This window comes from Ambystoma mexicanum, chromosome 4p, assembly GCF_040938575.1.
Source record: "Ambystoma mexicanum isolate Mex_15411 chromosome 4p, UKY_AmexF1_1, whole genome shotgun sequence".
NCBI classification, from domain to species: Eukaryota; Metazoa; Chordata; class Amphibia; order Caudata; family Ambystomatidae; genus Ambystoma; species Ambystoma mexicanum.
In genome coordinates, this window is record NC_090927.1 from 1151296866 (window position 1) to 1151311394 (window position 14529).

The 14529-nt window shown below is 45.6% G+C and overlaps 1 protein-coding gene across 5 annotated transcripts in view; it reads right to left on the reverse strand.

Annotated features, from left to right (window-relative positions):
- PDE7B (phosphodiesterase 7B) overlaps positions 1-14529 on the reverse strand; it is a 1355672-nt gene that overhangs the window by 121098 nt on the left and 1220045 nt on the right. For all 5 annotated transcript variants that reach the window (XM_069606749.1, XM_069606752.1, XM_069606748.1 and 2 more), the window contains one exon: positions 10463-10526. In XM_069606749.1, the coding sequence (XP_069462850.1) occupies positions 10463-10526 (64 nt within the window). The remainder of the gene's footprint in view (positions 1-10462; positions 10527-14529) is intronic.

The window sequence follows — 14529 nt, forward strand, 5'->3', positions numbered from 1 at the left end:
TTCCCCCCGGCTAGTATCTTTTTTTTCACTGCAACTTAAGTGTGACAGGAAACATCCAAATAAACATACCAAAGTGAAAGCTAAAATATGGAATCATTATTACAATTAGATATCGAGTAACTGTTTATTTTTACATTACACACAACTGCATGCTAATAGTATAGCTGTTTCAGTCCAACGAAGATCGAAAACTAAAATGCTTACCTTATGAAGACAAACTTGTTATTTACATACTATACAATAAAACCACATTTAATTTGCTAACAAGCTTTGTTGATTTGTTTTATTCACAGAAATTAGCATTTTTGACTTCAACATCACAACCAGGGAGGTAATTTGGAGGTCGCTAGGGGGCGCAGCCGTGATCTCCCTTGCTACCCCTACAGTCTCCCTTGCTACACCTGTAGTAAAAAAAGTAATATTTTTTTAAATGGAAGCTCCTGCGCACTGGAGTAGCAGGGGCCCCTTGAGTGTTTGGTGCTAGCAGGGGCCCCTTCAGTGTTTGGTGCCCCATCCCAGTCTTCCCGGCTGGGCTGGGAACTTGCAGCGCGAGAAGGAAGTGCTCAGTAGGGGTTGGAGCTGACCGTGACATGTGGCACGCGTCACATGGCACATTCAGCTCCAAGCCCTTCTCCTCCAGCTTCCTAGCAGCTCATATACAGGAACCTGGAAGCACTCCTAGCTTCCTGGTTCCTGTGTGTGAGCAGCACGAAGGAGCCGAGGGTGGCCTGGAGTGACCGATCGAAGCTGGAAGAACAGGTAAGAAGGCTTTGAAAAGGAATTGTGGTGTTTATTTTGCATGTGTGAAGTACGTGTCAGATGTATGTATGTACTATGGGTCAGTGAGTGGTGGGTGAATGAGAAGAAATGTGACATTGTGTGAATTTGAATTTTCTTGGTGGGTGTGTACCTGTGTGTAGAATGCACTGACATTGGATGTAAGAGAAGGTGTATGGGTGAGTGACTGGTGGGTCTAAGAGTGGAAATTACATAGTGTGCTTTTTAATGGTCTGTGTGGGTCGGTGTGTGCCTGTGGATAATGCAGTGAGAGTGGATTAAGAAAGGGTTTATGAGTGAGTGACTGGTGGTTAATGACTATGAATGTGAATGAGAAGGTGTATGCGTCAGTGAGTGGTGGGTGAATGAGTAGGAATGTGATAGTATGTGTTTGAATGTTCTGGGTGGGTAGGTGCGTTCCTGTGTGGAGAATGCAGTGCAAGTGGACATGAGAGGTTTATGGGTGAGTGAATGATGGATGAGTGAGTAGGAATGTTTTTGTGTGTGTGTAAATGTTTGGGGTGGGTGCCAATGTGAGTGCATGTGAGAGAAGGGATATGAGTGAGTGACTGGTGGGTGAATGGGTATGAATGTGATTGTGTGTGTGAATGTTCTGGGTGGGTGGGTGCAGGCCTGTGTGGTTGAATGCAGGTCCGTGTGTGTGTGTGTGTGTGTGTGTGTGTGGAGGATGGGGATCACTAGAGCATTATTGACACATCCTTTATTGACTTTTGCATGTTTTACTGGTATTTTCGGGCAAAGCCAAGTTCATGTCTGCCATTACCCGACTAGACTGGCATTTTGATACAGCCAGTCTAGCCATTGCTTACTGTGGCATGACATTTATTACTTGGTGTCTTTAATAAAGCAAGCAGGATAAGTAGTATTCCCTTGCTAGACTGATGTTTTGGTGTAGCTGCCTGTATATTTCTTACTGTAGCATGTCTTTTTCTTAACTGAGCATCCATGATGAAGCAAGGATGATAAGTGGTTTTATGGGTCTAGACTGGCTTACATTGGAATCAGTTTGGGCATATTTTCTTATTGTGACATGTCACTTTTAATGGCCAAACCAACAGGAGTATTTTCTTACATAGGAGTACTGGCATATATTGGCAGAGTCAGCTTTGTGCCTAGTGCCAGAAATGATACTATAAAAAATATCTCAAAGCAAACATGAGTATGTTCTTATATGGGAATACTAGCATATGTTGGTGGAGCCAGCATGGAAATGAATGGGCACAGCCAGCATGAAAATGTTTGTTATACTGGCATATATTGAAGGGACCGGCATGACAATGCATTGGGAAATGTGCTTGTTCACTTTTGGTGACTTGCATCAATTGTACATTTTTTTATGAGTTACCCTACACCCTACAAAACCAATTGCAAAGTGTCTGGCATTTTATTCAAATTTTCACAGAAAGCGTGCCATGCAATGCACCATTTTAACCCATTATTCAAAACATTTTCTCATGCGAGAGGGAAGAATCCCCAGATCCCTCCACACCCGTTTTCGTTAGTTTGTGGCCCCCACATACTTGTAGCAAATATTTACACCCTCCGATAAAACAACTCACCAACCACCACTGGTGGCTGCTATATTTGGGCACCAGGCACCGCCTCCTTCTTTCTACATTAGTTGAAACATTTAAGCTTTGATTAAAAAACATATTTACTTCTTTCACTTGGAGTAGTGCATGCCCCTGCAGCAGCATAATCTTCATGGACATTGCACCCACGTGGTGGTCCGGGCCAGCCTGGGACATGGCGTGCCCTGTGCTTTGTTAAGGATCTTGGTGGGGGCGTGAAAGGACCCCAAATATTGTGCTACACCACTGATTGGGCTCTGCTTACCTTGAACACATTCAAGTGTGATGTGAATGATTGAGAGGGGCCGCAAACTCGACCCGGACCCTGCTTTGGTGCAACACTGTTTAAGAAAATTAGCACTGGACATGGAGTCTCAGAAGTGAGAGAGCCATGGAGTGACCCACCCCTCCCTACTGAAAGGGCTTTGTGGAATCTGCATTCATGGGCCATTCCTGGAGGGGTCTTTGAATAACACACCTCGCACATACAGCTCTGAAAATCGTAGATGCATTGGGTCTGGACTGTGGGGGACAGCATATGGTTGCTTGTCACATAACTGAAAGGTAAATGCACACAGAGACAGATGGCCTCAGCTTACACCCGGACAATAGGTTTCTTCTATCGTAGTGGTAGAGGACAAATCACGCCTCCCTCTGTGCCTCGGTTCTTAAAATCTGACTGAAATGAGAGCGCCTGGAAACAAGGGTGTTAGATGCATCTGAAGGTTGTGTGCCATCACTTCCTGTGATGTCACTTGGGTCAGGCCAAATGACATCACTTCCTGCGATGTCATCAGAGGTCAAGTGTCATGTGATGTCACTTCCGCTACCCCAGGCATTTTGGTAAAATGATGTCCCTGATCACAACTCCATAACCAATATTGTTATTAGCACTGTGTGCAAATAGCCTTATTGACCTCGGAGAGGTCATTATCACCTGTTATAGGCATCATCTTCACATCGGGCCATGACTTGGGGCGGCAAGTATTTATCTGACGATAATAACTCCTCCCTTTGTCTCAAAGGCAATATTAGCACTAAATGTGGGTGCGCAGACCAATCAGTTTGCTTGGTTCGTTGGATGAAGCTAATGATCCATGCCTGCTTTCGACATGAGGTGAGTGCTCCATGCACCCACTCACCCACTTAGATTTTCCTGCACATCACATGTCCTTCATCCCTCCCATACCGCAGATTTTTGGCTTTCTCAGCAGATGTACTTCGAGTCCTCCACTGCCCCTTTGGATCTCTGCTTCCGCCACAGCCAAGCCATCTGTGCCTCCACCGGCCATGAAAATGTAAGAAGGGTTCTACGCAGTGGCCCTTTTAGTTCCATGCCAGTCATCCCTGTCACAACCTGCATGCTTATTCTATCTCCTTTTAAACATGTTATTAGTACCCCGGGGGTGTTTAATTGCAAGAATACCGACAGCCAAGTGCTTAATCAGCCGGTGACGGCGGCAGGACCTGGTGTTAAGGCCTGAGTAATACATGTGGTTCCCCTCAGACTCTATTAGGTGTTATGGGCTCATAAACTAAATTAATTACTGAGCATGAAAGTTCAATTAGCACATTCATTCCTTTACAGGCTTCGTCATAGCCAGTAAGATTGCTTTCAACAAAGTCTCCAATCTCTGGCATAGACCTCATTCCAAACATTCTGATTTGAGCAGCAGCCTGACAAGCAGCACAGAAACAACTGTCTTCAGCTGTACAAAGGCAACGATGGGCATGCACAGTTCAACTCCCCAAACTGTTTAGCATCAATAAAACATAGAATATGGTAAGTTTATTGGTACTAGTCCCTTATTCATTAAATTAACATTAGAAGTCACTTATTTATTTATTTTTACATTTGTAAAGTGCCAAAGCTTGAGGGCACCAAGGCGCTGTTTCAGGACCAGTTGCTCACAGAATGACTTCACATAAAAAAGTGGGGTGGGGGAGAAAGTATTACAGACATGTAGGAAGATTCACAATGTTACTTGCTGAGACAATCAAGGGTTCTGCCTCATGGTGTCCATAGTTTTAGGAGAACAGCAAAGATTTTAGGGCTTTTCGGAAGGCCCAGTATGATTTCTCTGCTTGTAGGGCATGAAGGGGGCGTTCCAATGCTTGGCTGCTATCGTAGGGAAACTGGAACCACCTCCTTTGACTCGACTGAATTTCTGAATTGCGAGGTGCTGTGCGTACAGTGATCTGGTTGGTCTGTCTGATTTGACTCTAACAATTTTTGAGCATGGTATACTGGCACGGTATCCAATAAGCATTTGTGAGTGATCGAGAGTGTCTTGAATTGGAACCGTTCACAAATAGGGAGCCAGTGGGCTTCCCGTCTGGCAGCTGAGATATGTTGTCTTTTGGAGATGTTGAGTGTGCAGCGCAGGGCATTGTTTTGGATTATCTGCATGTTTTTTATGTTTTGTTGGGAGGTGCCTGCAAAGAGGGCATTACAATAGTCTAATCTGGCCCCTATTACAGCGCTGGCAATGGTGAGGCAGCTGGGGGGTGTCAAGAATTGTCTGGGAGCATTGCTCAGCTTGGTTGTATAGGCCGATGAGGAGGCAACCAAATTCACTTGTCGTGTGAGGGAGAGAGTGGCATTCAAATGGAACCAGAGCGTTTTTACTGAGGTAGAGACACGGATCAGATGTCCGTCTATGGTGAAGGAGGCCAATTTCGTGTTAAGCTTCTTCTGTGTTGCTGGTGATCCAACCAGTAGGATCTTTGTCTTGTCATCATTGAGGCATATGTGGTTTGTGGCCATCCACACCTGAATTGTTGAGTAGATTTTGTTGATGGTGAAGGAGTCGTTGGGCCTCATTACGACCCATGCGGTAAGGGGTTAACAGCGCTGTAAAAGGTGGCGGTGCCGTTAACCCCTTACCGCCTAATTACGAGGCTCCTCTGCGGGTCCCGACCTTAACGGCTGTTTTTTACCAGCCGTTAAGGATTGGACCCGCAAAGGGACCTTGGAGGTATTTACGGTACCGCAATTTGTGGTACCGTAATTACCACCTTCCCCATTCCCATTGTGCCCTATGGGGGCAAAAATGGGAATGGGGAAGGGCCAATGGTGAATGGGGAATTACCGCCCCGCCAACCTTGGAATGGGGCGGTAATTCCGCCATCCACCATGGCGCAATCGTTAAAATACCGGCGTCAACCATGGCGCTAATAGCGCCATGGTTAACGCCTGGGTCGTAATTACCCCCATTGTCATAGATGCCAGCCAGGGACAGAAGGATTTGGGTGTCGTCGGCATCATTTGTGTACAAGATGCCGATGGAGTCCAGGAGGTCGAATGGGGAACTGGTAAAAATGTTGTATAGGGTAGGAGAGACACAGGAGCCTTGAGGGACCCCACAGGGTTTGGGAGCAGTGGGCAGGGGGCACTGGCAATATCTGAGAAGACTTTCATTGACCTTCCTTCCAGAAAGCAGGCCACCCAGGGGGTCGCTTCTTGGGAGTGGTTGGCGGCTGCTGAGGGGTGATGACGTAGTATATTGTGGTTGCCTAAATCAAAAGCAGCTGATAGGTCAAGGAGCAGAGGTGTGCCAGTATCCCCTCATCTCTAAGGTTGTCAAGTTGGTTTTTTAGGTCTTGTAATGGTGATTCTGTGCCATGTCCAGGCCTGAAGCCTGATTGTTGTGAGCCTAGGATACGGTTGGTTTCCAGGAAGTCTTGTGTTTGGATGCATGCTGCCCAGTCCAGTATTACACGTCCATGTGGCCCTACAGAATTTAATGACTGGTGATTGAAATAGGAGTAACATCAGCTCTTGGAATTTTCCTCCCCAGAGCTGTCCTTTTTATTGTAAAGCATACCACTCATCAAGACAAAGGAAAGGAGGCTTAGTTATTTATTTATGCAAGGGAATGGCGGTGCAACACTACCATGAAGCGTGCTGATCTGGAGAAGACATGCGCAGATTTATTTTACCTTTATTGCTTCTTCAGTAACATCACGCTTGGGACGCACACTCTGCTTTTACGTACTTTGAAAAAGCCCATTGTCTATTGGGAAGAAAGGTATTTTAGATGTGTTATTAGCTCGTACCCCCCAAGTGGACTCGCTGGATTCTGCAAGCGCGGTCACTCCTGCATATACTGGCTCATGATAAACTGTGTTCCTGGATCAGAGCTAGAAGTGGGTGGTAACAGGGTCGACATTAGCTGGTGTAGCGTGCCCGGCAGCAAAACAAAGATTTGGTGGCACCCATCCTCACCCCGCATGCCACTGGTCAGGGGCGAATGGGGCGTGCCACATTTGTCAATAGGTGCTGACGCGAGAGCATCAGCGCCCTATTGTTATTAAGGAGTGTATTTCAATTCAATAGGGCGCCTGCCGCACCTTCTCCCACTACGCCAACTCGGGGAGACCTTGAGAGACTCCCCCTAAGCTGGCGTGGCGGGGGGCTATTGGCACCCTGGGCCGTCCCCCAGGGGGCGTTGCCCTAAGACCAGCCCTGGGTGGCAACTAAAGGGTATGAAGCTCCCCTAGTTTTCAGAGAGCTACATCATCGTTCCCTTACTTTATGTAACCCAGCACTGTTCCAGGATGGCAGGCAAGGGCATGTTTGCTTTTTTTACTCTACCTCTCCCTTACTGGGGATTCGAACCTGGGCCATGCTTATAACCCTGCTGTGCCCCATCTAACTGAGCAATTTCACTGACAATGGAAAACCTTTATTTATTTTCATATATTGCGTCGGACATAACACCAATTCCCGAGTGTCACAAAACCCTGCATGGAATGCGTTTGTCTTCTGCATTTAAGTACAAAATTGATGCAGACTCAGCTATCTGTACAGGTAATGCCACGGGAGGTGTGACTATAGACCCAGGCATGTCCCTTAAAAGGTGCAAATAGTGGGTGATTAGAAAGGGGAGGGTACATAAAGCTGCACGCTGTGGGCAGTGGCGTATTTAGGCTTTCTGCTGCCCTTTGCCCAAATAAGTGCATATGCTCCCCTACCCCTTAACTTTACTCCACCTCTGCCAGACTCTGCACCTTCACCAGATTCCTCCCTTTCAACAAACTCTGTCTGCGCAGTCCAAAACTACACCCCTTCACCCCCATTTTGTCCCCCATGTTAGCTCCATAACATTATAAAGACGTTTTTATGGTTGCATGAATTAGAAAGTTATTGCTTCCTCTCTATTAATTCATGCCCGTCATCTTCTATGTTATGTTAGTTGAGAGAGTGTTTTCAGATCTCTGCTGCCCAGGATTTGGAGAAGGCAGTGTGTTCTGCAGTTGAGTGCACTACAGGTAATTGTTACGGCTAATTGTCTACTTTTGGTTAAGTCTGAAAACATTATTTTAGGGGACGTGATAAGAACATAAGGTGTTTGATAACTGGACACAAGCGAGAGAAGGTTGGGACGTAGAATTTTGTTTTCAATGCCAATATCTGGTTTCTCTCACATATTGCCTGATGTCACTCTATGCGAAGCACCTAGACTAGTCTGTAATATTAATGCAACATAACTACATTTCTACATCCGGTTTTGTCAAATGGTAAAGTTTACATATGAAAAAAATTACAAGTTGGTACAGGTACATCTTATAAAAATGGTGAATAAAAAGAACTCAAACCCCTTCTCATGGTTAAAGCTATGGTGTTAGCAGGGACCAAAATTGAAATAAGGCAAATTACCTGCTGCAGCCGATGTGCCTCCAATCTCTTGGGCTGGAACGCCATTACAATATTGCAAAACCACAAGTGAAATGTTTAACCTCTGAGAGACCGTGAACATTTATGGGTGGGAAGCAACAGCATTCCTCATAGCTGCAAAGTACAGGTGCATTTCATAACAAATGAAATGGTACATACTGTTGACATCATTGCTAGTTGTGCAATTGTTCAAAATACCCAACACTGCAAGAGAAAACTGAGCATTGGATCGGGCGTTCCAGCACAATATCACCTTTGTGGGAGTGGTTTAGGTAATGAATCTTGCCAGCTTGCGTTTCAGGTAATTTAAAATGTCTGTTAACTCCACAGAGTTGGTTGGACTGTACAATACGTAGGAACATTTTGAGATGTGTGGGTATATATATAGATGCCCTGCTGTCATTTTAAGTGCTGTTTTACAGTAACATTCCTAACTTGCATTTAAAATATAATTAATGTTAAGATTACTTATAGGCATCACAGCTATGCATTGTGGGACATACTGTGCAGTTGGTTCTCCTGGTAGTACTGAGCGTGCAGCAGAATGTCATCAGAGAGGCATGATAAACCCAGCAGGGAGGACATTTGCCTGCTTAGCACTGAGCAGCTTCTGTAAAGATGGCTGAATGGATATCTTTTTGGAACACCTTTACAGCTGTGAACGAGTGTGTACCTTTAGCACACCATTTTTCTTCTCATCCTCCTATGGCTATGGGTATCTTTTCACAGGTTTCTTGATGCACTTGCGCATTCAGATTTCCTCTTCACCATTTTAACTTCTCTAGGATCCATTCCATACTTGCACCTTTTGGGCGACCACAGACCTCTGAAATATTTGTCCGGGGAGGGAAACTGGTGCTTGCTACTGAACATCATTTTAGTGTCACCTGTGGGAACCCTGTGCTCGACTAAAGCATAGGCATGTGTTTAACATTGTAAAATTATGCATCATTTTTAACCTTTACTTTACTGAAGGGAAACCCCTATATTTTTGCGACAGTTTAAAAAATGCATGTCATGTATTTGAATATAAAATTGATTGCTGAAAACAGTGTATGTGTGTATTGATTAATAAGAACTTCAAAGATAATGTGAAGTGCACCAATAAAACCAATGGGGTTTTGGCTGTTTTGCATATTAAAGAGCAGTTTGGGAAGGATGATAACCAGTAAATTTGAAAATAAAATGCAGCGTGTTTGGCAATCTGCTGCCCTAGGCCTGGACCTAGTTGTCCTTGTTGTAAATTTGACTGTGGGGGACAATGACGGAAATTGTGGTAATTAAAAGCATTTATTTTCTTCCACTGTGTTTTCTTCAGTCTTGATATAACTGTTGTAAAACACAACTTTGTGAGGTGGTGGAAAGGCATGACCCAGGCATGGGGTTTGAATATGGTGGGGCGTGAGGGGGGGAGTTGAGGGTGGCAGGTTGGGGGCGTTCAGGGGAACATAGTTCCACTCTTTTTTACACTATAACCCCTGTCCTGGATACAGCATGTGACCACCTGCAATAAAGGCACGTGAACCCTAGGGTGACCAGTCATCCCGGGAGCTTTTTCAATTTAGAAACCTTGTCTGGGGTTCGCATGGCTGGGTGGCTACATTAATTAAAATCGTAATTATTTTTCACAACACTTACAGAAATTTGCAGTTGGAGGTTTGCCTTGAACCCCTAACCTTTCAGGTACAGGTCACAACCCTTCCTGACTGTGCCACAGAGACTGATCTGGAAATCATTGTACGTCAAGCCATGTAATATAAATCAGAGTTAACGCTTGTTTTGAATGAACATGCCAGGATTCACAGACAAAACTGCACAGATTAGATCATAGACAGTTTACAGAAAGGAGAAGTGCTGGAAATATGGTTGGGTGGTGGTTGTGGGGGCGTGTTGGGGGAGGGGCGGTAATTGGTGGGCTGGGATGGGCTAGTCGCTCTTTTATGTTGTTGGTCGTCGTCCCGGTTTTTCGTTTTGGAAATCTGGTCACCCTAGTGAACCCAGAACCGCCCAGTACTTTTTTTTGTTCACCACTAGTGCAGAAAAGTGCACAGAGAGTGCCAAGGTCATGCAAGGATAGCAGGTGCCGTCTCACCACGTGCGCATTATATGAAATGACGATGAAGGTGGTCTCTTTGAGAAATGGTTACTGAAAAACACCTGGTGCTACACAGCTAACAAGGGAAGAGAGTGGATGAATTACCTACTGCAGGGGAGCAATATTGGTAAACCGTACTGGTCAATCCACTGGATAAGATTCTCTTCTTCCCACTAAAACAGTAACTATATTTTTTTAAACAAACGAGCAGGCTCTTACCCAATAGTGTAGGCTGCATGCCCACCCATAGATGTTAACTTATGCAAAAACACTCCTTAGACACACAGACCGAAAAATGACAAATGTCGCGCTTCTTACCATTTGTCAAGCGATCAAACAGGAAGATGTCGAAATTCCACATTCCCACCTTAGATAGCATATGCTGCGAAGAAAAGACAAACAATGACAGTGAGTCCGGGGCGACAGGCGGGCCGTGTTTTGTGCAGTAACAGACCATGAAAGCACATTTGCTGTGAAAGTGCGTGGAGAAATAACCAGCTACTTCTCATGCAAGCGGACTTCCCTCGAGCAGGGCAGACGTGGGTGAGAAGCGCATAGTACTGTTTTGTTCTGCCAGCTTTGCCGTACACATTTACACATATAATATTATAACAGGTCTGCGCGGATGGCTACGCCGCCTTCCATTAACATAGAACGTTCTGGCTCAGTAGAACATCCAGGTAAAGCTACTGAGCACAGCTTTAAAGCACTGTTAGATCACGGAACAAAGGGCCGTAATAAGAATCGTATTATGTAAGATCGGGAGAGGGCCGGCAAGCTCCACAACACGTTGCTTGCCCGGAAAAGGTTGCTTTAATGTGGCAGGACAGAAGCTTACAAATCACGTTAACCTCATAGTTGCCAAGTTTCCCAGTTCCAGGCAGAATCTTTGAGCCAGTCCTGTGCTTTATTGCGCACTGCGTGCTGGGACTTGTAGGCCCAGCCTTGCAATGGGAAACATGAAACTACAAGTTCCAGCCTGCAATTGGAAGCAAGAATCAGGACTGGCTCGAGGTGTCACGCATGGAACTGGGAAACTTGGCTGGGGGGGTGATTACCACCCAAACATCAAAGTAATACAGAGTTTAATGCTGGCTCATCCCACTCCCCTAAATTGTACACAACGAAACCTGGCCCGCAAATCCCTGGTCACCACGATCCTGGGCTGCTCTGTTCTCCCAAATTCCACGGGGGAGAAGGAGACTCATATGCCCCCCTCCACTCCCAGGGATCCCTTGTGTGGCTTGGACAGCCCAAACAATGTGTATATTATGACATAGGCCCTCATTACAAGTCAGGCGTTAAGGGTTTAACGGCGCCGTCGGTGCCGTTAACCCTTAACGCCTGATTCACACTTTAACGCCTGCTTTTTGCAGGCGTTAAAGTCCAAGGCGCTAAGCGACCTTGGTGCTAATTACGGTACCGTAATTTACGGTGCCGTAATTAGCGCCTTCCCCATCCCCATTATGCCCTATGGGGCAAAAATGGGAATGGGGAAGGGCAAATGGTGAATGGGGAATTACCGCCCCACTCACCTTGGAATGGGGCGGTAATTCCGCCATCCACCATGGCGGAATCCGGCATGGACCATGGTGCTAATAGCACCATGGTCCACCGCCTGACTTGTAATGAGGGCCATAGTGTTGGCCGCAAAACCTTTCCCAGTACGCCCACCCGTAAATGAATGCTGACCTTAAGGTAAACAAGCCATGGTTGAGCGGGGCAGGCCTATTGCTAGTTTATAAGGTCACTAGAACCACTTCTGCGAAATATGTATTTTCGGGGAAATGAACCAAGTAATGTTAATAAAACGCATAATAATGGCAAAGAATATATTGGGCCTCATTACGAGTTTGCCGGTCTGGATACAACGGTACCAGTAAACTTGCCGGTACTGTTGTATCCGGACAGGCAAACTCTGAGTTGTGCTCGCGGGTGCCTTTCATGCCGCCAGGTCTGAATGGAAGGGACCCGCGAACACAGCAAGCCTGTAGCACAGGCACCGTAAGGATTGGTGCCGGTGCTACAGGCATCCCCATTCCCATTGAGCCCTATTGGACTCAAATGGGAATGGCGATTACCCGATTCTGGCACCCGCAAAAGCGCAATTACCGGGTCCGGCGGGCCGTAATACCCCGGTAATTGGCCATTCGCGGGTGCCGATTTTTTCGCAAGTTTGGAAGTAGCCTGCCTGTATTGCAACTGAACAGGAACAGAAATGGAGACCGTCCTGTGAAATCATAGACAGGTATTCTGAAAGGAATCATACCTGTAGTTTAGTATGAACTTAAGTGCAACCTACAACGGCACTCAAGAGGAGGTAGTGATCTTTACTGTTTTGTAAGATTGCTTTAATGGAGGTTTTTCTACAAATGAATCACTTGTACCATCGATTCCATGTGCCTCTTCACTGCATACCTTCCTTACCTTCCTTACTTCCTACTGTGTCGCTGTGCTGGCTCCTGGTCAGTTCAGCGGCGCGTTAGGCCACATTAAGTAACACGCCACAGTGTATGTTACTACCCTGGACCCAATGTATAATAAATTAAGAAAAAGGTACACCTCTGGAGCCTAGTCCTGACTTCATTTGTACGCTGAACAGTCATATTTCACAAACCCCGGGAGAAATGTGTCTATTTGCTGCAGTAAGCAGTCAAAAGCTCCATATAGAAAACAGAGCGACATTGGTTATACAAAGACAATACAATCACTAGACCTGCGGAAAGGCTTGGAAAAGATCTTAGGTTTCTGCCTGGGTTACAGACTGCGATGCAATTCAGGGAGATGGTTAGCGCAGAACTCTTCCCAACAAAAAGGCAAGTGGTTGAGGAAAGAGGGGACTCTACTCCATGTCTGTGTTGAGGGACATTTGTTTACTATACTGCATGCCAATGTCTATTTGAACTTGGGTGTTATAATTGACCCGCAGGCCCGTACTAACAGCAGACACCAACTCTTCCCTATAAAAATGGCAGTGTTTGAGTAAAGAGGAGACTCTAGTCCATGTCTGTGTTGAGGGACATTTGTTTACTATAATACTAAATGGCAATGTCTATCTGAACTTGGGTGTTTTAATCGACCCGCAGGACCATACTAACAGCAGACATCAACTCTTCCAAACAAAAAGGTAAGTGTTTGAGGAAAGAGGAGACTCTACTCCATGCCTGTGTTGAGGGACATTTGTTTACTATACTGCATGCCAATGTCTATCTGAACTTGGGTGTTTTAATTGACCCACAGGCCCATACTAACAGCAGACACCAACTCTTCCCAACAAAAAGGCAGTGTTTGAGGAAAGAGAAGACTCTAGTCCATGTCTGTGTTGAGGGACATTTGTTTACTATAATACTAAATGCCAATATCTATCTGAACTTGGGTGTTTTAATCGACCTGCAGGACCATACTAACAGCAGACATCAACTCTTCCAAACAAAAAGGCAAGTGTTTGAGGAAATAGGAGACTCTACTGTTTGAGGGACATTTGTTTACTATACTGCATGCCAATGTCTATCTGAAGTTGGGTGTTTTAACCGACCCGCAAGCCCATACTAACAGCAAAAAACAACAAATCTGCTATCTTCCAGCAAGTTTGTGAGGTGCATAATATCAGGCCAAGAGTCTAAGGGCCTCATTAGGAGGCAGGCGGCCACGTAATGAATGGGGCCGGTACGGGACCGGCACCGTTCATTACGGGCTGCCCTATTATGAGCACTGCTGCGGGACCCGCTAATGAACGCCTGGTCAGACCAGGCATCCTTAGCGGGTCCCGCTAGCAGTCCAGGATGCTAACAACGGGCCCGTCATTAACGGGCCCGTTGTTAGCATCCTCCCCATTCCCATTGAGCCCTATTGGGCTCAAATGGGAATGGGGAATAGTTTTTTCCGGAGCCCAAAAAAGGGCAATTACACGGTCCGCCATGGTCGGCATGACCCGGTTATTGCCCTTTTCTGGGCCCCGGAAAAAAATAATTACCGGCGGCAGCCGTGCCCTTAATAAGGGCACGGCTACCGCCAGGGTCCTAATGAGGCCCCAAATGTAGTTGATGATTGGTCCCCACAAGGATAGTTGACTGAAAGCCACACATGTCAAAGAGGGGTTGACGTATCTCAGCTGCCATCTTACGAATGCTAGTGACAAGAAGTGACTATCAGAGTAGTGCTGGAAGAGCAAGGAAGGTAAACTATCCATGTAATATATACGTAAAGGTGTTTTAACTGTAAATGTTTTGCACATAATTGAGAGATATTTTTTCTTCACAATTTAAAAAAAATATATATTTTTAGCTCTTTTGTATGTATTCTTATCAATCAATCAATACTTTATTTCGGCCAGTAATAGGTCATAAAAGTCAAATACACAGAAAAACAGTAAAATGCATTGATAC